This window comes from Pelodiscus sinensis, chromosome 20 (genome assembly GCF_052426305.1).
Source record: "Pelodiscus sinensis isolate ZL-2025 chromosome 20, ASM5242630v1, whole genome shotgun sequence".
Classification (NCBI taxonomy): domain Eukaryota; kingdom Metazoa; phylum Chordata; order Testudines; family Trionychidae; genus Pelodiscus; species Pelodiscus sinensis.
In genome coordinates this window covers 16,739,868-16,760,740 of record NC_143071.1, presented here as the reverse complement: position 1 = coordinate 16,760,740, position 20,873 = coordinate 16,739,868, and the positions used below count along the sequence as shown (strand labels likewise).

General features: G+C 53.5%; 1 protein-coding gene across 1 annotated transcript; it reads left to right on the top strand.

The window, feature by feature from the left end:
• The first annotated feature begins 9,313 nt into the window (after positions 1–9,313).
• RSAD1 (radical S-adenosyl methionine domain containing 1) lies at positions 9,314–19,638 on the top strand. Its single transcript, XM_075903768.2, has 9 exons — positions 9,314–9,473; positions 11,931–12,064; positions 12,815–13,019; positions 13,336–13,701; positions 14,838–14,901; positions 15,560–15,707; positions 16,264–16,318; positions 18,957–19,060; positions 19,137–19,638. The coding sequence occupies exons 1-9, from the start codon at positions 9,336–9,338 to the stop codon at positions 19,243–19,245; spliced, it is 1,323 nt and encodes a 440-aa protein (XP_075759883.2). The 5' UTR covers positions 9,314–9,335; the 3' UTR covers positions 19,246–19,638.
• Positions 19,639–20,873: the final 1,235 nt, after the last annotated feature.

Genomic DNA, 20,873 nt, shown 5'->3' with positions numbered 1-20,873 from the left:
GCTTGTTTTGGCCTTGTTGTGAAACGGGATTAGCTTTTTTTTTTTCTTTTTGCCTCTGGTGAAAGTTGTGTAGCAAGAAAGTTGGCAACAGTCTGACACTCAGGGATCTTTCTACTGTTTTGACTGGACATTCATTGCTGATGGGCCCCACCCTTCCCCATAGTCTCTTCCCCCCTGCTACACTCCACAACTGCCCCTCTACTCCTCTCCTGTCCTTGCGCCTCTCCTTCCCGTTTCTTTCCATGTAGTTTCTCCTCTCCTAAGTCACCCACCAAAACCAAATTGTGGCCCTAACACCATGCTTGCTGCTATCCCATCTGTCATTACTATAGAGAACTTTCTGGGTCTCTGGCTGGTGAGTCTTGCCCACGTGCTCAGGGTTTAGCTGATCGCCATATTTGGGGTCAGGAAGGAATTTTCCTCCAGGGTAGATTGGCAGAGACCCTGGAGGTTTTTCGCCTTCCTCTGTAGCATGGGGCACAGATCACAGCTGGAGGATTCTCTGCATCTTGGGGCCTTCAAAGTATTTGAAGGCTTCAATATCTGAGCTATAAGTGAGAGGATTATTCTAAGAGGGGTGGGTGAGATTCTGTGGCCTGCACTGTGCAGGGGGTCAGACTAGATGATCATAATGGTCCCTTCTGACCTTAAAGTCTATGAGTCTATGAGTCATTCTGGGTATGTCTACACTACATGGTTTAACTTGGCACGCTAGGCCACAGACTAGTTCGCCTATATGGACGGGCCACCCTGTTAGTAAGCCCAGGCTGCTACAGGAACTGGCATTAGCAACTCGGCCACTGTTCTCTCTCAGACAACACTAAACATGGGCCATGGCCGTGCTATGCTGCGACTGGTGGCATCTCCCAAACAAATGAGGAGATACTACCAAATGTACATTCTCAAATGTAATGAGGAGGTACTACCAGCTATATTCAGACAAACTGTGGGTGTTAAAAGCTCACTTGGCACGTTAAGGAACAGAGAAGGAATTAGCTCCAAGGTCCAGGTTTGGGATCTTACCTTTTACCACTATTTGCTGTTTTGGCCGGCTACAGTATTTTTCCTTTCCTGCCCAAGAGGCTATATAGTACGGACGAACTCTGTTAAACCAGCAGCCTGCCGAGAGCTGCTTTTCAATAGTAGAAGCCAAAGTGCCTATAAAGCACCTTGGGATTCAGCAAAGGGAAAGAGTCCGCTAAATGCAGCACTAGCTCCAGCGCTAAATTCACATGAAACCAGAAGGAAAAGAGACTTCACTGCAAATGAAACTGAGGACATCACAGGGCAGGTTCTGCTGCCGCTTTCTCCCGGCTTCTTGCCCTTCTGGGTTGCAAAAGTTACAACAGCTTTCACTTTGCTGGGCAGGTATCAATGCACTGTCCTGGCAGATGAGACCTTCAAACTTCATCTTCGATCCAACGCCAAGCAGAAGTGTGAGCCCAAAGGAGTGCTAAGAAGTCCCGTAGGAGTGGGAATTAAGGGTTCAGCAAGGCAGGCTGGTCTCTCCTTCCTCACGAGCAGAGGTGGAGAGTAGTAGAAATACTTCGTTACACTACTCAAGTACATTTTTTCAGTATTTGTACTTTACGCAAATAATTTATTTTTGTGATGCAGCCGGTCCCCGAGTTGCAAACGGTCAACTTACGACCGTTCGCAGTTATGACTGAAGCTGTTGTAAATGGCAGACCCCAAGTTACGAATGTGACCCGCGCTTACGAACAGCGTGGTCGTGAGTATCTCTATGGGGTCCGACTTACAAACAAACCGAGTTACGACCAATTGCTTGGTCCGTAACCAGTTCGTAAGTTGGGAAGAGGCTGTACAGGCAGTCTCCGGGTTACGTACAAGATAGGGACTATAGGTTTGTTCTTAAGTTGAATTTGTATGTAAGTCGGAACTGGCTCCAGATTCAGCTGCTGCCACTGAAACTGACCAGGGGCTGACTACAGAAAGCCGGAGGCAGAGTTGCTCTGCCCCCAGCTTCCTGGAATCAGCCTGATCAGTTTCAACAGCTGCTGAATCTGGAGCTGCTCTACCCCAGCTGCTCTACCCGAGGCGTCCCGCAACAAAAGCCTGGTCTGCTGGGGGGGGGGGGGGGGCACACTAGCAAAGCCGCACAGGCGGAGGGACCCAAGCAAAAGCCGCACAGGCGGAGGGACCCCGCCGCCCGTGTGGCTTTGCTCCTGTCTCCCTGGTCTGCTGGGGGGGGGGGATCCAGCAAAGCCGCTGGACCCCCCCCTCAGCAGACCAGGGACACCAGGGGGACAGGAGCAAAGCCGCCCAGGCGGCGGGGGTCCCGCTGCATGGGCAGCTTTGCTCCCGGGCAAACGAGCAAAGCTGCTCAGGCGGCAGCTTTGCTCAGGTGTCCCTGGTCTGCTGGGGGGGTCCAGAGGCTTTGCTGGACCCCCCCAGCAGACCAGGGGGACAGGAGCAAAGCCACCCAGGTGGCGGGGGTTCCGCTGCCTGGGCGGCTTTGCTTCCGGGCAAACGAGCAAAGCCACCCAGGCGGCGGCTTTGCTCGGGTGTCCCTGGTCTGCTCGGGGGGTCCAGCAGCTTTGCTGGACCCCCCCAGCAGACCAGGGAGACCGGAAGAAGCTTTTTTTGCCCCGGAGGACACGGGTGGCGACCCGCCGCCCGTGAGCTCCGGGGCGAGAAAAGCCCCGTTCATAAGTGCGGATCCGACATAAGTCGGATCCACGTAAGTCGGGGACTGCCTGTACTTCCCTTTTTACATAAGCAGTTTTCTTGTACTCCACTACAATTTCCGGAAGCACTTAGTTACTCACTACTTTCATCATTCTGATTTGCCTAAGCACAGCTTCTTGTGCAAGCACCCAATCATCCAAAAACAAAAAAACAAAAAACAATCAACAAGCACAATGACCCTGTCAATAGTGAAGCCTTTTAATAGCCACATCAGCACCTTTTCCTTCAAAAACAGTATCTATGGAGATAGAAATGTAGCCGAGTTAGTCTAGTGTAGCTGAAACAAAAACCAGGACTATGTAGCACTTTGAAGACTAACAAGATGGTTTATGAGGTGATGAGCTTTCGTGGGCCAGACCCACTTCCTTTGTATCCTTTGGTATATATGGTTGTGACAATTTTCTTCCACTATTTGATCTGAGGAAGTAGGTCTGCCCCACGAAAGCTCATCATCTAATAAACCATCTTGTTAGTCTTCAAAGTGCTACATAGTCCTGGTTTTTGTTTCAGTATCTATGGAGGCACTGCCAGCCTGAGACCTGAGCAACCAGGGCAATATGCTGAGGGGACACATTTGAATAGTCTCATGTGACCTTACCTGGGGCCAGCCAGCTAAATAGGCAGGAAACCCAGCAGCCACCTCAGCCAAGGTCAGAGGCACTTACCTGTGTCAGGTAAATCCTCTGCTCTGGTAGGAGCAGGAGCAGCAGCAGGGTGGGTGCCCAGGGCAGGCGTGTCCCATTCTCCCTGGGACAGAGAGCCCACCAGAAAAGCTCTGTGGTGAGAGGGTGGGGCAGGCTGTGCTGGAAGAGGCTCGAGGTGGGCAGCTGAGTTTGGTGGGGATGGAAGAATTGTGTCTGTGTGCGCAGTTTCCCTCTGTGTGTCGGCTGGCTGGGATTTGGAGCAACCCTGCTATCTGGATGTGTGCTAGTGTAGTGCAGGTGTGGGTCACACACCCCTTTTTTCCCTTGCCCCCTAAGAGCCCCATAGGGGAACTGAGGAGAGCTGGGCTACTGGCTCAGGAGGGGGGTATAAGTTGTTGGGGGGAGACCTTTAAATTGCCCCCTCCCACCACCACCCATGAGCAGTTGGTCTTGTCCTCCTGCTTCCCTGGCTGGCTCAGAAGTTTTGCTCACTTTTTTGGGGTGGGGGGGAGAGCTGCTGCTGCTTCTGCTTCCCCAGTGTGAGGCGGGTGGGTGCAGAGATGAGTGTTACTGAAATCAGCTCTACCATGTGTCCCTGAGGCAATGAGTCACAGGGGGTGATGTCTGGCTGGATGGTTGAAACATTTTATCTTCCATTCAATTCTGAATGACCTATCCACACCCTCAGGTTTTGTTTGTGTGTATTTATCAATATGCTGAAGTTTCTCCGGTCAGGGGGCCTTGTTGGAGCTGTTTTTGAGCAGTGTTGTTCTTTCATTAAGATTAACAATAAGGACATTTTCTTTGCTCCCATCTTAACCTACAAACCTTTTTCATGCTCTGGAAGTCACTGGGGTTCCTAAAGCAAAATGCAGGACAATGTAGCACTTTAAAGACTAACAAGATGGTTTATTAGATGATGAGCTTTCGTGGGCCAGACCCACTTCCCACGAAAGCTCATCATCTAATAAACTATCTTGTTAGTCTTTAAAGTGCTACATTGTCCTGCATTTTGCTTCAGCTGCACCAGACTAACACAGCTACATCTCATTCACTGGGGTTCCTAGTGTGAGAATCTGTGGGTAGGGTGTGATTGTTGTGACTTGCAATTTCAATGAGGCACTTAAACTTAGAAAAACTCAGGCTCTTTCCCACCCCAACCCCCCACATCTCCTGTGCAATGCTTCACCCCTGCTGCTCTGGCTTATAAAAAGGGTTGGTGGAATGCACTCTTTATGTTTTATAACTTTGTGTAATGTTTTAAGTTTTTCATCTTTTATAATTTTTACAGTTATTGGGAAATTATGGAGGGAGGTCCAATAATTTTATAATGACAAAGTAGAGATGAAAAGAGTTCAAGCTTTAAAGCTGTTAAAACCCAAACAGAGACACAAGGTGGGTGAAGTAATATCTTTTTTTTTTAATTATTTTGGAACAGTTTTGTTGGTGAGAGATTAGCCCTTTTGAGCTCGCAGATCTGGGAAGAGCTCTGAGGAGTTCCAACCACAAAAGCTCATCATCTAATAAACTATCTTTGTTAGTCTTTAAAGTGCTACATAATTTTTTTTCCTTTTGTTTTACCAAAGGTTGTCTCTGTCACCAACCACATTTGGTTCAATTAAAAATATTACTTCACTTATCTTGTGACTCTTATCCAGACACCAATATGACTATATCAAAACAGCAAAAAGCACCATATCACATGTCAAGATATACAAAATAATTATCCTAACACCAGACATGATTTGTTGATTTAACTGTTCATTCACTCATCCATTTGTGACAAGCCCAGTTCAGAAGTTTATATCATTAAAATTTAACTCTAACAAGTGCTCAGGAAGCATTTTTCTTGTTTTTCCTATCTGTAAATAATTTAATTATAACTGATGGAAATATTTCAGAATTTCTGTGTACTGTGAAATCAGTGTTGACTCTGGCCACAGTGCCTGTGCCAGCTCCAGCCTGCCAGCCTAGAGCCAGCAGTCACTGCCCCTGACCCAGTGGCCCCAAAACATGAGCCAGCAAGCCACTGGCAGCCAGCCCTCCACCACTTCCCAGGAGCAGTCTTCCAGCTTCCAGGAACCTGCCAGGGCCCAGAGAAGGCGGGTGCCTTCCTGGTCCATGGTGGAGATCATGGACCTTATTCAGGTTTGGAGGGGATGCCCCCAACGTCCATGATCTCTGCACTAGATGGAGGAAAGCAGCTGTCTATGGCAGGATAGCTGCCAGCCTGGCCACCAAAGAACACATTCGAACCTAGGAACAGGTTCACATGAAAATCAAGTTGGTCTGGCAAGACCCCCAACCCTGAGCCCTGAGCTTCCCCTCCCCCTTATTCCTGTTGCTTCCCCCTTCTAGCTCCCTCCGCCCAGGTTTCCCCCTCCCTTTTCCCACCCTCTCTCCTCCCCTCTTCCACCTCCTCTCCCCAGTTTCACCAGTTTCATCTCCCTCTCCCCAGTTTTGTTAAATATAGAGAGTTTGTATATGAAAATATGTATATCTTATTTGACATCAGGAAGGGGGGCTAGGGATAAAGGATCTTTCAGAAAAGGCTTTATTTTCCGAAAGATCCGCGTCTAGACTGGCGCTTTTTTCCGGCAAAGGTCCATGCCGAAAAAAAGCAGCAGCCATTTTTATGCTAATGAAGCGAGAGAGATTTAAATCCCCGCTTCATTAGCAATTGCTATATGTCTAATTTGCATCCCTTTTACGAAAAAGGGATGCAATCTAGACGTAGCCAAGTAGTTTTCCAGAAGGATACTTTGACTTTTACTAAGTTACGTTGTTTTTCAAAGTAGCAGTGCTTTTACTCAAGTAACTTTTGGGGGTACTTTATCCGCCAGGACTCACTAGGGCCTAATTTGATATCATTTGTTTAGCCAGTTGCTACAAGTTCGCCACCTGCTGGCTGGATGTGGGAATCAGGGTTGGAAGAGACCTCAGGAGGTTGAGTCCAGTCCAACTGCCTGCCCAAAGCAGGACCAAGCCCAACTAAATCATCCCAATCAGGGTTTTGTCAAGCCGGGACTTAAAAATCTCTAGGGATTCCACCCCTCCCTAGGGAACCGATTCCAGTGCTTCACCACCTTCCTAGTGAAACAGTTTTTCCTAATATCCAATCTAGGCCTCCCCTAATGTAACTTGAGACCATTGCTCCTCGTTCTGTCATCTGTCACCACTGAGAACAGCCTCTCTCCATCCTCTTTGGAACCCCCTTCAGGTAGTTAAAGGCTACTATCAAATTCCCCCTTTTCTGTAGACTAAAGAAGCCCAAATCCCTCAGACTCTCCTCATAAGTCTTGTGCATAAGTCATGTACTCCAGCCGCCTACTCATTTTTGTTGCCCTTCGCTCAACTCTCTCCAATGTGTCCACATCCTTTCTATAATGGGAGCCCAGAACTGAATGCAATACTCCAGATGTGGCCTCGCCAGTGCTGAATAAAAGGGAATAATCACTTGCCTAGAGCTGCTGGCAATGCTTCTCCTAATGCACCCCTGTCTGCCGTTAGCCTTACTTGCGGCTGGGTGTTGGATTGGCCTTTTAACATTTTTGGATGTATTGAAGTACATCCATGATAAAAAGCTCTGTACACTGTCCACACAAACATTAGTCCCCAAAGCACTGCCTTAGTTCTCCTATGTAGTCCCTCCACTGGCAAAATGCTGAGTAAATATTAGTTAATTATCATTAATTCAATAAACCCTGAAAGTCAAGAAAATCAGGCTCTATCGCTCTTGTTGCCCACCCTTCAAATCTAGGCAAAAGCAGCTCAGGATAGCCCAGCCATGGCAGAGAGTCTGTGAGAAGCCAGACAGGACCCTAACCATAGCGAGCTACATTACTCGATGTCACCTCTTTGAACTGCAGCTGGAGGCAGACTGGAAGCTAATGTGATCTTTGGAGAACAGATATAATATGCTCCCTGGGCTTAACAATGCTATGTGGGGAGACAGTGTGGCCTACTGGTTAGTACACTGATTGGGACGTATGAGACCTAGATTCTATTCCTGCCTCTGCCACAGGGTAAGTCGTGGCCCCCGTTTATGCCTCAGTTTCCCCATATGAGTCATGATGCTAACCTTTGTAAAATGCTTTGAGATTTACTGATGAAAAATGTTATGTAAAAGCTGTACAGTGATGTTGTAGCCATGTCACTCCCAGGATATTAGAGACAAAGTGGGTGAGGTGGTATTTTTTTTTAATCAGTTTCTGTTGGAAGCCATACGAAGCTCTTCTTTGGGTCTGCGAAACAACTGTATAAGAGCTAGATATTAAGTGAACAGGCTGCTGCATGCGCTCTATACTCTGTAGTGTCCCTGTTGCAACTGGGTAACTTCTGATAACATAGCCACGATTCAGTCTGCAAATTTTAGAATTATAGTTTTATATGGTAATGGAGCAGTAGTAGCTCCGCTCCTTTTAAATTTGGTGAAGACTTACTAGACTTTAGCAGGGGGAGGGGAATTTTCCTATCTGATCCACTGTTCTGCACCCTAAACCTCACTAGCAGCATATAACCTACATTTGATTTTTTTTGTGTATGTGCGTGTGTGTACATTTGATTGTGTGTGTGTGTGTGTGTGTGTGTGTGTGTACACACACACACACACTACATGCAGTCTAACAGGCCACTTGACCGGAAAGCTGGAGACATGGGTCCTATTCCCAGCTCAGTCTCTGATCTCCTACCTTAGACAAGTCATCCCCGCCACCCCACCCACTCCCCCGCCTCAGTTTTCTCATTTGCAAATTGGGGAAAATACTTTGAAATCTGTGGCTGAAAGGCACTAAGAGGTAGGTGTTACTAATTAAACACACTGTGCATACCGTTGGGCCACCTCCTGCAGAGCTATTGCAAAGGACATGACCACCCAGGCCTCCGAACAGGGCTTGAAAAATGTACTCCCTGACTTGCTGCTGCTAAGAAGGAAAGTTGCCCTGGTGATTAAGCTACTCACATGCATATTTGCAGGCTAACAGCCTGTGTACATACTTTATAAGTATCAGATTCTTTGATAGTTTCCTGACTAGAAGGTCTAGGCCTAGAGGGTACAAATGAATGAGACACAATATTCTCTCGGGAACATTCCAGACATTCAATTGACCCTGGAAACACTCAAAGTAACAGCTTTGGCTTGAGCACTGAATCTATGGGGGTAAGTGAGAGGTGCAGGGAAACTGTGAGAGCAAAAAGTCTGTCCCGCCATGTCCAGGACGTGATGGAGTCACCTTCTCCAGGCTGAACTGTGTGTGTTCAGTCAGGAACTTTATCACACCCTGGCCAATGTCATGCACGCCAGAACTATGGGCACTGGGCACTGCACAATGCCAGCTACCAGCCTGCCGCCTTTGTGTGCTGCCATTCAACTGAGGCTGTGCCGCTCACACACCAAGTGCAGGGGAACAGACACCTCCAACAAGGTTGATCTGGAAATCAGGACTTAATTCTGCCCCAAAGCCTCCTTCTGATGCTCACCCCAGCTCCCCAGGGCTCCTTTTTTCTCCATTTTTATTTACTGTGAATGGGGAAAGCTAGGAGAGTGAGGGTAGGAATAGCAGGGAAAAGGCTGGATGGTGGAGTAGGGGTGGTGGTTAGGGGTGTGATTTGGCTTGTACGGCAGGAACGAAGTGGGGGAGCTGTGGAGTAGGAATGGGGGGGACTAAGGAGTAGGAATGGGCTGGTGGGGGAGCTCAGCTGTGTGGCGGGGGACCGAAAAGAGTGGCTGGTCTGGATGGAAATGGGGAGGCAGGAATGGGGCGGGGAGCTGAGGGGTAAGAACAGGGGAAAGAAGGAATGGCTGGGGGAGCTGGGGTAGGAGTGGGGGCAGGGAGGGGTGGGGCGGGGGAGGAGTAGGGTAGGAGCACGGCGGGAGGTCACTCGGCCACGCGAGCTCGAGTTTCAGAGCGGGGAAGCGCAGCGCGGCTCCTGGACCCGCCCGGGAGCAGCCGGTCCCTCCCTCGGGGCGGGGCGCGGAGGCTCATGGCGGCGCCGGGCGGGTGGCGGGCCCGGACCGGGCTGGCCGTGGCCCTGCGCAGCCAGCGAGCGGCGCGGCAGCAGCGGACCCTGCAAAAGCCGCTGCCAAGCGAGGAGCCGCTCCGGGCGGCCCTCTACGTGCACGTGAGCGCGGGCAGCCGTGGGGGGCGGGCCACGTGCGCGCGCCCCGGTCTCTGGCCGGTGCCCTAAGCTCAGGGACATTGTGCGTGGTGGGGAGGGTGGGCTCTCGGCCGGGCCGAGGGGAGGGATTGCCCAGCCCGCGCTGTATCATTCGGCCTCGCACAGGTTGCTGGTCTGGAGTTCCAGTGCCCGGGTGGGTTTGCACCAGCCCCGTGCAGCACGTGGGGTCTGCAGGGCCCTGTTTGCACCAGCCCCGTGCAGCACGTGGGGTCTGTATGGTCCTGTTTGCACGAGCCCCGTGCAGCACGTGGGGTTTGCAGGGCCCTGTTTGCACCAGCCCCGTGCAGCACGTGGGGTCTGTATGGCCCTGTTTGCACCAGCCCCGTGCAGCACGTGGGGTCTGTATGGTCCTGTTTGCACCAGCCCCGTGCAGCACGTGGGGTCTGTATGGTCCTGTTTGCACCAGCCCGGTGCAGCACGTGGGGTCTGTATGGTCCTGTTTGCACCAGCCCCGTGCAGCACGTGGGGTCTGTATGGTCCTGTTTGCACCAGCCCCGTGCAGCACGTGGGGTCTGTATGGTCCTGTTTGCACCAGCCCCGTGCAGCACGTGGGGTCTGTATGGTCCTGTTTGCACCAGCCCGGTGCAGCACGTGGGGTCTGTATGGTCCTGTTTGCACCAGCCCCGTGCAGCACGTGGGGTCTGTATGGTCCTGTTTGCACCAGCCCGGTGCAGCACGTGGGGTCTGTATGGTCCTGTTTGCACCAGCCCCGTGCAGCACGTGGGGTCTGTATGGTCCTGTTTGCACCAGCCCCGTGCAGCACGTGGGGTCTGCAGGGCCCTGTTTGCACCAGCCCCGTGCAGCACGTGGGGTCTGCAGGTCCTTGTTTGCACCAGCCCCGTGCAGCACGTGGGGTCTGCAGGGCCCTGTTTGCACCAGCCCCGTGCAGCACGTGGGGTCTGCAGGGCCCTGTTTGCACCAGCCCCGTGCAGCACGTGGGGTCTGCAGGGCCCTGTTTGCACCAGCCCCGTGCAGCACGTGGGGTCTGTATGGTCCTGTTTGCACCAGCCCCGTGCAGCACGTGGGGTCTGCAGGGCCCTGTTTGCACCAGCCCCGTGCAGCACGTGGGGTCTGCAGGGCCCTGTTTGCACCAGCCCCGTGCAGCACGTGGGGTCTGCAGGGCTGTGTCCACACCAGCATCTTTGAACCGGCAAGTCGGAGCAAGCAGTGACACACACCTCTGTGGGGCCAGCGGTAGGGCTGCTGCGGGGGTAATGCCAATTCGGAGGGTCTGCGCGCTGACTTCGATTAATTTAGAGTGCTAAAAATAGCAGTGCAGCCATGGGAACTGTGGCTAGCTCCTCCGTGCAATCCAGAGGCCTAGGGCACATGCCAAGCCCCCCATGCAGTCACTCCACTACAGTATTTGTAAGTGCTACCTGGAACAGGGCTAGTGCCTGTCTTATTACCCCGGCTGGGAATTACGTCTCCCAACTGCAGTGCAGACATACCCCAGGGAGAAGGCTTTGGCCTGTGTGAATCTCTGGATCTGAACATTGGTCCTCTTTAAGATTGTAAGAAGGTAACATTCCCTGGATTTGCAGTGAAGTCTCTGATACAGTGTATGGTAGGGATGTTAAAATTTCAATTAATCAGCTAATTGAGTAGTTAATGGAATTTCCATTGACTACTCAATTAGTTGATAAGGGGGGTGCTAACTATCCCATGCCTCTGCCTTTGAAATGGATAACAGCTGCTTGTGGCTCTTGTACATTTAAAAGGAAGAGGCTCAGCAGTTGGGACTCTGCACGAGCAGGGACTGCTTCAGTCCCGTTCTTGCCGTTCCCCCGCTGCTCCTCTGCCTCCCTTTTCCCCCGACCCTATTTCCTGCTCTCCCCTACTTGATGTCTCTGATACAGAGGCAGCAAGGGAGGGGGTTGGGAAGCAACTAGTCGAGTAATGTATGGCTGAGGGCTGATAGCTAGCAGTGGAACTAGACAAATTCAGACTAGAGAAAAGGCACATGTTATTTAGCACTGTGGGCAGTTAATGGTTGGAACACGGTGCCAAGGATGGACTGATGATCTGCTCTAGTTTTCTGTAGGGTCCAATCTTTGTTGGTCTCTGGGCACTCCATAACAATACAAAGGGATGAATTAAGGCAGTGGTCCCCAACCTTTCGGGGCTGCCAGGCGCCCAGGGGTGGGGCCATGCATGCGCCGTGCACCCGGGGTAGGGGCCGCGTATGTGCTGGGCACCCGGGGCACAAGAATGTTTCAGGCCAGCCCTGGTCACTAGGTGGGTGCACATAAATGCTCTGGCGGGCGCCATGGTGCCCGCAGGCACCACGTTGGGGACCATTGAATTAAGGGAACCACTGTCATGCAGGAGGTCAGAGTAGATTATCACAGTTCTGGCCTTTGAGACAAGTCTATGAATCCTGTTTCCCATGCCTCTTAGTGGCCATACTGCCAGAAACGCTGCAGCTACTGCAACTTCAACAAGTACATTCCCCGTGGCCTGGACGAGGCGTCCATGAGGAGCTGTCTCACTCAGGAAGCCCGGACCCTGATCCAACTCAGCCAGGTCCACAGGTGGGTCCTGCCACAAGAGGGGAGAGAACAGTGGTTGGGGGAAGGGGAGGTAATGGGATGGCCTTTCTCCACAGCCTTAACAGGAGGCAGGGAAAGGGTGTGACCGTGACATAACCAGAAGGACCCTGACTTCTGGTACATGGGCAATGATGGGGGCGGGGGTTAAGCCCCCGTGTGCCGACTCTGCTCCCCGGCCAGAGAGCTGGGGGGAGCAATTAAGCCCCAGTGCCCTGACCCTGCTGTCCAGCTACAGTGCCAGACGGAGCGGGGTTAGTCTCTGCACCTCATCCCGTTTCCTGGCTGGAGCGCAGGGCAGGCTGGCAGGGCAAGAGCTGGGCATGAGGAGAGCCATGGGGCCTGCATGAGTGGGCCTGGATGCCAAGTGGGTGGCCCTCAGCCCACTCAGGCCAACCCATGACTACGCCACGGTTGTGTGGGAGGCAGAGGTTAAGCTCGGCCCTGCTGCATTCCACAAAGGCTGCACTGGTCTCTACCTTGGAGCCAGGCCCAGAGCTGCCACTAGCTGGGTGTGGCATCTTTGACACATGCCCCCTTTCCTGCTGTGGTAGGAGCTGAAGCTGGTGGCTTTCCAGTAGGGGGTCCATTGTGGTCGAAGGGTGGGATGAACTGTCTAGAAGCAGCTGGGGCATAAGGAGGAGGATTCCTCCCCTGTAGTGAGTCTGGAGGTAGCCTCTTCAGCAGCCCATTCACCCCGTGAGACTCTGGGTCTCTTTTCCCTCTGCTCTGCAGGATCAGCTCGGTGTTCTTTGGTGGGGGCACCCCAAGCCTGGCCAGCCCGCAAACCATCGCTGCCGTCCTGGAGACCATCTCCCGCTGCGCCCACTTGGCTGCGGATGCCGAGGTCACTCTGGAAGCCAACCCCGCCTCGGCAGGGGCCTCTCGGCTGGTGGAGTTCCGGGCGTCAGGCATCAATCGCCTCTCCATCGGCATCCAGGTGAGAGAGCAGGAGATATGCCCACTTTATCCTTCACGCACGCACTTCCTCCTGCCACCCATACTTCTTTCTCAGAGTCACTCTCTCTGTCTTCTCCTACCGCCTCCTGCTCTGTCTCATTCCTTCCGTCACCTCCTACTGCAGTACAGGACAGAGCAGGAGCCTGCGGGAGAAGTCTACTTCACAGTCTTTCTCCCTCTCGTTGTCTCCTCCCATGCCCTCCTTACCTCTTTCGTGCTTCTCCTTGCTCCCCCATCCTCCAACCCACTCTGTAGCAGGCAGCCTAGAGCATCTTGCTGGTCCTTGTTCTCCACAGTCCCTGGACGATGCAGAACTGATACTCCTTGGGAGGGACCACACGGCTCATGAGGCTCTGGGGACCTTGGAAGAGGCAAAGAAACTGTTTCCAGGCCGCACATCCATTGACCTCATCTTTGGCCTCCCTGGCCAGAGTGTTGCCTCGTGGACCAAGGGATTAGAAGAGCTACTTCAGCAGTGCGATGACCATGTGTCTCTGTACCAGTTGACGCTGGAGAGGGGCACCTCCCTCTTCAGACAGGTCCAGCAGGGCTCTGTGCCCGCGCCGAAGCAGGAGGTGGTGGCGGAGATGTATGAAGTTGCCCGGGAGATGCTGCGAGACATGGGGTACCGACAGTATGAAGTCTCCAATTTTGCCAGGAATGTGAGTCCCTCCCCTCGGCCTGTCCCTGAATGGTGTGTCCCAGCTCTGATGGGGATGAATAAACCTAAGGAAGTCAGAACGCGACTGGTGAAAGGGTCTGAGCTCCCCAAGCAGGGGACATGTTTGGCAATGAGATCTGGGGGAGCAAAGAGGTCAAGGGGGGCCCTCTCTGGATGTCAGGAGTGGGGACGAGTGTTAAGCATGCTCTCTGCTGGCCATGTGCACTGATTCCCACTCTTAGCAGGAAGGGGTGGGCCTAAGGAAGTTCAGAGGTGGGTAATGGACTAATCCTGTAGTTGATACAAATTGTATCAGCTGCACGATTAGTCGATAAGGCTCTACAGTTTAAATGTAGTAGGAGCCAGGCATGCAGGCTCCTATTACATTTAAACTGCAGAGGCGCAGCGGGGGTGGGTCCTACAGAGCCAGGACTACTGTGGCTCTGCATTTTAATGATCCCGGACCGGTGCAAGCTGGGACTGACTTCAAGGCAGCAGCCCCCGTCCGCAGAGGCAGTGCGGGGGAGTGAGAGGTGCCACCGGCTCCTGTTTCCCCTTTGCTGCCTCTGATACAGAGGCAGCCGGGGGGGGGGGGAGGGAGAAGAGAGTAGTTGACTACTCTGTTACATCCCTAGGTGGGCCATCAGGCTGGACTGTCTTTTCGGCCTGAGAGAGACAGGGGAAGCCCAGCACTGAAAGAGGAAGCCCAGAGAACTTACCATGCACACTGTGAGGAAGCTAAACCCCATCACATGATGGGCCACAGCCTGCTAGGTGCCGAGCGCTTGCAAGTCGCAGGGCTTCTCAGATGTCATTGCACCACAACTGCCTTCTGACAACAAGCGTTACCACACCTCCCCCGGAGGGGAACAAAGCCTGAGCCCTGTGGGGGAGGGAACCAAAGCCCAAGTCCCACTGTGCTGTGGTGGCGGGTCAAAGTCCAGGGGCTTCAGTGCTAGGCAGGGGAGCTCAGGCTTTGTCCCCGCCCCGGGAAGTCTCATGCCACCCCTGGCAACCCCATTAAAATGGAAGCATGACCCACTTTGGGGTCCTGAGCCACAGCTTGAGAACCACTGCAGTAGGGAGGAGTCACCCTCCTGCAAGCCTTCTGGCTGACTGTGTCATTTTCTCCTGCAGGGGGCGCTCAGTGCCCACAACCTGTCTTATTGGCAAGGCAGCCAGTACATAGGGATTGGGCCAGGTGAGTTCCCTGGGGAAATCTCGCCAGATGGGGAGGTGAAAAGGCTACAAAGCAGCCTCTCTAGTGGGTCCAGTTGTCCTCTACATGGAGCTGTTGCAAGAATGCTCACCCACCCCCCTCCAAGGCTCCTGGTGCTCCCGATGTAGGCATCTGGGTGATGACTGACCCTTGTGGACATCACCTCGCACCCCCCAGCAAGAGTTCCCTCTAAGCTGCTTGGCCACACTGCTGCCTAATAAGCCCCGCACAAGGGCTCAGAGCTTGGAGTTGCCGTAGCCGGAGGCAGGAGAGACCCCTTCTCAAAGTTATAGCCAGGTCAGAGGTACCTGTCCTCCAGCCCAATTAAGATTCTTCGGAGCTGCCAGAGAGGCACCTCTCGCCTGGCCCAGCACTGCTGCAGTGAGACAGGACTGCAGTACCCAAAACCTGTCATTCCCAGCCTCTTCCCAGATCCAGCACCCCCAGCCAGAGCCTTTACCCCTTCATGTGTCGCACATCCTCCCCATGTTGGTGCACATGACAAAATTCATTCCGCACAGGGACATAGCAGGAGGGAACACTGTGGCTTGCAGTCCCCTGGCTCTGACACGAGGCAGTGCTGCTGGGGTGGGGGAAGTGATGAGTTCCAGCAAGGTTGGAATGCCTTCCTTTATCCTAGGAGCTCACGGGAGGTTTGTGCCACGAGCACACGGGGAGAACCTTCGGGAGGCCAGGATACAGACCCTGGAGCCGGACAGCTGGATGAAGGAGGTGCAGGCCTTTGGACATGGCACCCGGAAGCGGGCTGCGCAGGGCGAGCTGGAGGTGTGAGTATCGGGACAGGCCCGACAGTCTCAGCGTTTTGGTGCATGTGGCCTCTCCTGCAAGCTACTGAGATAAAATAACCTGGGTGCAGATCACTTGCCACCCATCATTTCCCTGCCTTTGCAGGGCCTCAAGTGTGCATGCACCTCGATCCCTCCCATTCTCTGCCTGTGGCACATATCGGTCTCCTGTGGGCTGAGGAACTCTGTGCTGGTTTTGGTCGTCAGGTTTAGCATGCAGGGGCAGGGCTGTGGAAGTGGCCTGCCACACGCAGGCCAGGCGAGATGATCTGGTGCTCTCTTCTGGCCTTACACTCTATGATTCTGTCAAAGCAGAATCCTGAGCCAGCCATTACCCTGCTGAGTAAATTATGAAAGACGAGAGGAGCTTTGCCAGAAGAGCTGCGGTCTCTGTTCTCCTTCCAGAGCCTATCTGGGCGGCCATTTCCAGCTTACGCTCCAGTGCAGCTGCCTTGCATCTTCAGCCCCAGATGCAGAACCGCTTTCTGGAGCCTGCTAGAGACCCGAGAGCCCTTCAGCCTCTCTCTTTGTGTTGTAGGTTGGAAGAGGTTTTGGTTCTGGGACTCCGCACGGATGTGGGACTCGCACACCAGGTGAGAGCTGGATCTGTTGTAGCAGCCTGTCCTGTGTGGGTTTGAACTTGTGAGCACTGCTTTCACAGCTGGGAGCAGACAGGGCCACCTAGAGGAGCTGTTTCCAAGAGGAACGCTATTCCAGAGCTGTGTCTGGATGGCTCGGCAATGGGTGGTCTCTTCTCTGCTGGAATTCTGAGCAGCTCTGGAACTCCCACGGTTCCCTTAATGTGAGTTACCACACATCACCCTCTCGCCCTGTCCAGCTGCTCTGGGCAGAAGGCCCCACAGGATAGATTTTTAAAGGTATTTAGGTACCTACAAATGCAGATAAACATTTGGAAATCAAAGGGCAGTAGGCATCAATGTTCCCAATAATTTTTTCCGTCCATGTGCAGAATAAATTTTATGTGCACCATAGCTTTTGCAGATGTGCACAACCAATAGAAACACATTCAGTTGGCTGTGGGCGCTCTGCTGATCAGCTGGGTGGAATTGGAATCTTTCCTGCTTTACTGCCCAAGCGCACTACTTACAGGGAACACAGGTAAGCACCTAAGTGCATTTGAAAATCCCACTTGGTGCCTAAATGCCTTTAAAAATTTGGCTCAAAGGCCTCAAATCCAAAAGGTGAATTCATTAATTCCACAAGCCTTTACAGTCAGGATTCAGTCCCGGTCCCTTGCGGTTGGACAGGATTCAACTGAATGTGGCACCTTTTGATATTCTAATCCCTTGCATTGTGTTTAAACATGAACCACTCAAATGGGTGTGTGTAATATTTTTCTTCTGGATAGTGGAGTTTTGAAGCTGTGTGAAATCAATGTTAGGTTGCAAACTTCAGAAAGAAGAACCATAATGTTTTGTTCAGGGTTATGAACATTTCAGAGCTACGGAGAACCTCCATCCCGGAGATGTTCATAATGCTGAGGTTCGACTGTAAATTCATTTTTCGGTAACCGATGCTGCCAGGGCAGTGAGTGTGAAGTGTTGTGTGCTTGGCAGCAGCACAGCTGGATGGTAGAAACTGTTGGTTGATCAGGACTCACAAGTGGCCCCTTGCTCCAATGTTTGTCATGAAGAATCCTGAGATCTGGGACTTAAAGCAAAGAGGAACAGAAGGCATCTCTGTTTAGCATCTTCCCCAAAGGGCAGCGCATTCAGTGCTGCAGCCAGTGTTCTGTCTAAGCTGCGTGGGCAGCACATCTTCACAGGTGCTTAATCAGTCCCACCCAGTCACTCGGCTCTCTGAGCCTGTGATGCTGTGCTACCCCGCAGCTTAGAGGGAACATGGGCTGCAACCCTACCACCAGGAATGCAGCATCTGCGCTGGCTAGGAGCCGAAGTCCTGGTGCATGGGAGTGGGCAGCTGGTAACGTAGGCAAGGGAAGGCATTGTCTTCCCAAAACTGCCCACGCTCGGGACGGCTGGGATTGCAGCGCAGCTACTTGGCTTTTGGGAAGGCTGGGGCCAAAACAATGTAGTTGCCCAGTTTGCTGGGAAGGCTGGGGCCACGCCACCCACTGGGAGAGGGGAGGCTAAGGAACTTGAGTGTTTAGGGTCTGGGGGCATTAACCTGGGCTTGGGGCTGCCTGCTGTGGTGGGAGCCGAGCTTGGCTCCACAGGGGAGTGGGGTGTTGTAGAAGGGGGAGCTGGGTCTTGCCTTCCCCACCTGGGCGTTCACCCACCACCCCTGCTTGGCTGACAGGTTCTCTCACCCTTTAGCCCTGACTTCTAGGCTGAGGGAGGAGTTCAGTCTCTATTGGCCAGTCAGCCCTGGGATGTTGGAGGCAGGTGCATAACACTGGGCCGTGCAAACTGCTCCTTGGACTGCATGCCACAGCCAGAGATTCAAAGGGGCTTTTGGTTCAGCCTCCTTTTTAACAGACATCCATCGAAACTGCACCTCCACTTTTGGCACCCTCAACTTGTCATTCGGGCAGCTCAGCCCCTGATTCCTCTCTGCGATGGAAGCTTTCAGAGCACAGCAGGGATTGTATTGTCTAAATAAAGGGTGCAAAACACATGAGAGCTGGTTTTGTAGGAGCAATGCAGATGCAGAAAGGAGGCAGCCCTGAGAAAGGTTCGGCCTCTCAGACACTCATGCCTTGCTCTCTAGCGCAGGGGTGGCTAACCTGTGGCTCCAGAGCCACATGTGGCTCTTCAGAAGTTAATATGTGGCTCCTTGCACAGAGCTACAGGTGCCAACTTTCCACTGGGCCAGATGGTGCTCACTGTTCAACCCCCAGCTCTGCCCTTTTCCCCTATAGCATCCTGCCACTTCCTGCCTTCTCCACTGAGCCTGTCACACCCATGCTTCCCCTTCCAGTGTCTCCCACTGAGACAGAGCTGATCACAGTGGGCAGGAGGAAAAAGAGAAGCAGACACTGACCAGTGGGGCTGCTAGTGGGTGGGATGTGCTGAGCGTGGTGGTGGGGAGATGAGCAGGGCTGGTGGCATAGAACTGTGGCTCTTAGGCAATGTGCATTGGTAAATTCTGGCTCCTTCTCAGGTTTAGGTTGGCCACCCCTGGCCTAGCGCTTTGTGTGGAATTGGTTATTAGGCAGGTGAAACTAATACACAGAATACAAGATCAAAGTTTCAGTAAACTCCTGTCAGTCAGTATTTGCAATGGGTCTCTCCCCTGCTTCCCCACCAGCACTGGCTGCAGTTTGCCCCCAGCCTGAGCCTGTGGGACGTGTTTGGAACCTCAGTGGAAGTGAAAGAGCTGGAGGATCAGGGCTTGCTGCTTTTGGACAATCGGTAAGGGACAGACTGACGTGGGGGAAGGGCTCTGTTCTCTGATGGGCGGGGTGGTTCATGGCTTGCTTTTTTCCAGGGGGCTCAGGTGCTCATGGAAAGGTTTGGCTGTGCTGGACTCTCTGCTGCTGACTCTCCTCAACCAGCTCCAGCAGTCCTGGGCAGACAGAACAGCCCATGGGACCTGAGGCTAGACAACTCTGCCAGCCAGGAGATGGCAGGCTTCCCCGGCAAACTCCAGCATTCCTGGATTGACAGTCCCTGAGAGGAGACCAGAAGATGGACAGACCTTGCATCCAGCTGCAACGGATTTTAGTAGGGGAAGCTGATCCTAAGCGTGCAAAGGAACAACTTGGCTCTTGGCGGAAGTCTGCTGGCCTCCCTCCGTGTGCAAAATCCAGGACTAGGGCCAAATCCAGGCTTGGAGTAAATTGATGGAATTTGCACCTGTTTGTAGCCGAACGGAAGCGGTTTATTTATTTATTTTAACATGCACAATATCTGCTCAGTGGCTGCTGCAGAAAATATGCTGAAATGTGTCTTAATATTACATCGACTGGAAAAATACATGATAGTGTGGAGGTCAGTGACTTAAACTACTTGTAAAACAATTAAGGGGCTGTGCCTCCTGCCTACTAGGCTCGCCAACCCCCCTCTCTCTGGGAGTACGCAACCCCGGCCCTGCCCCTGGCCACCAGTATGGGCTGAACCAAGGCCGTGCTAGCCTCAGCTCTACTCCCTGGCTCAGGCCACCCGAATCCCAGCTGTTCCCACCCTGGCCCAGGCTGCACCAGTCCTGGCTCTCCCCTACCCCACCCCCCCACCAGCCTGGGGGAGAGGGGAAGAGCCAGGGCCCGGAGCTCCATGGACCACAGCCCACCCCCCTCTTTCCATCTCTACATCCCCATCCCCTGCCTCCATTTGTACACCCACCATCCTCACTATCCCCTCCCATCCTCACTATACCCCCTCGCCCTTGCCTCCAGTCCTACACCCACCCAGCTCCCCTAATCTTTCCCCCTCCTCACACTGCCTACCCCCACCTCCTTCCTCCCTGAGCCCCCATCCTTTCCTAACCCTTCCCCCTCTGCCCATCCCCTGCCTCCATTACTATATGCCCCTCACCCCCACTATCCTTCTTTACTGCACCACCCAGCCCCACATGCACCCTATCTCCCTTCCTCCCTCCCCACGCACACCCTGCCCCTTCCCACAAACGAGCAACCTAACCAGCAAGGAGACAGCACCAGCCCTCCGACCATTGCTGGGTCGTCCCTTTGTGACGCCTCAGGGGTTGCTGGGCTACAAGTTCCATCGGGGCAGCTTGGTGCTGGGCTCAGGACGTAGCCACTCCCGCAACAGGGGAGGGCATGTGGCTCACGGCTCCGGTCCCTCTCCCCCGTGAGGCCACGTGACTCTTGGGCCCCTGCTGCTAGGGGAGAGGGCATGTGGCTTACGGCTCCAGCCCCTCCCCCACGAGGGAAGAGGGCACGCAGCTCTGGGTCCCCCCACAAAGAGGAGTAAAATGCGGCTCTCCGCCTCTCGCCCCCCCGCCCGCCGTGAGGGGAGAGGTCACGTGGCTTTGTCCTCCCCATGAGGGGGAGTGCTTGTGGCTCTGGCCCCTCCTCCCTGTGAGAGGAGAGGGCACGCAGCTCTGGTCCCCCCAGGCGAAGGGCGTGCAGCGCCTGGCCCCCAGGAAGTGGGAGGCCGCATGGCTCAGGCCACGCTGGAGTACCTGGGAGGGAGGAGCCAGGACGGCTGAGGGCAGAGGGAGGAGCTGTGGGACACAGAGTGATATGATGTCACTCTGTAGTCC

Excerpts from the sequence above, each read along its gene's own strand:
- RSAD1 (XM_075903768.2), top strand. The coding sequence starts at position 9,336 with ATGGCGGCGCCGGGCGGGTGGCGGGCCCGGACCGGGCTGGCCGTGGCC. Across the intron at positions 12,065-12,814 it reads CAACTCAGCCAGGTCCACAG|GATCAGCTCGGTGTTCTTTG; the intron begins GTGGGTCCTGCC and ends TCTGCTCTGCAG. Across the intron at positions 13,020-13,335 it reads GCCTCTCCATCGGCATCCAG|TCCCTGGACGATGCAGAACT; the intron begins GTGAGAGAGCAG and ends TGTTCTCCACAG.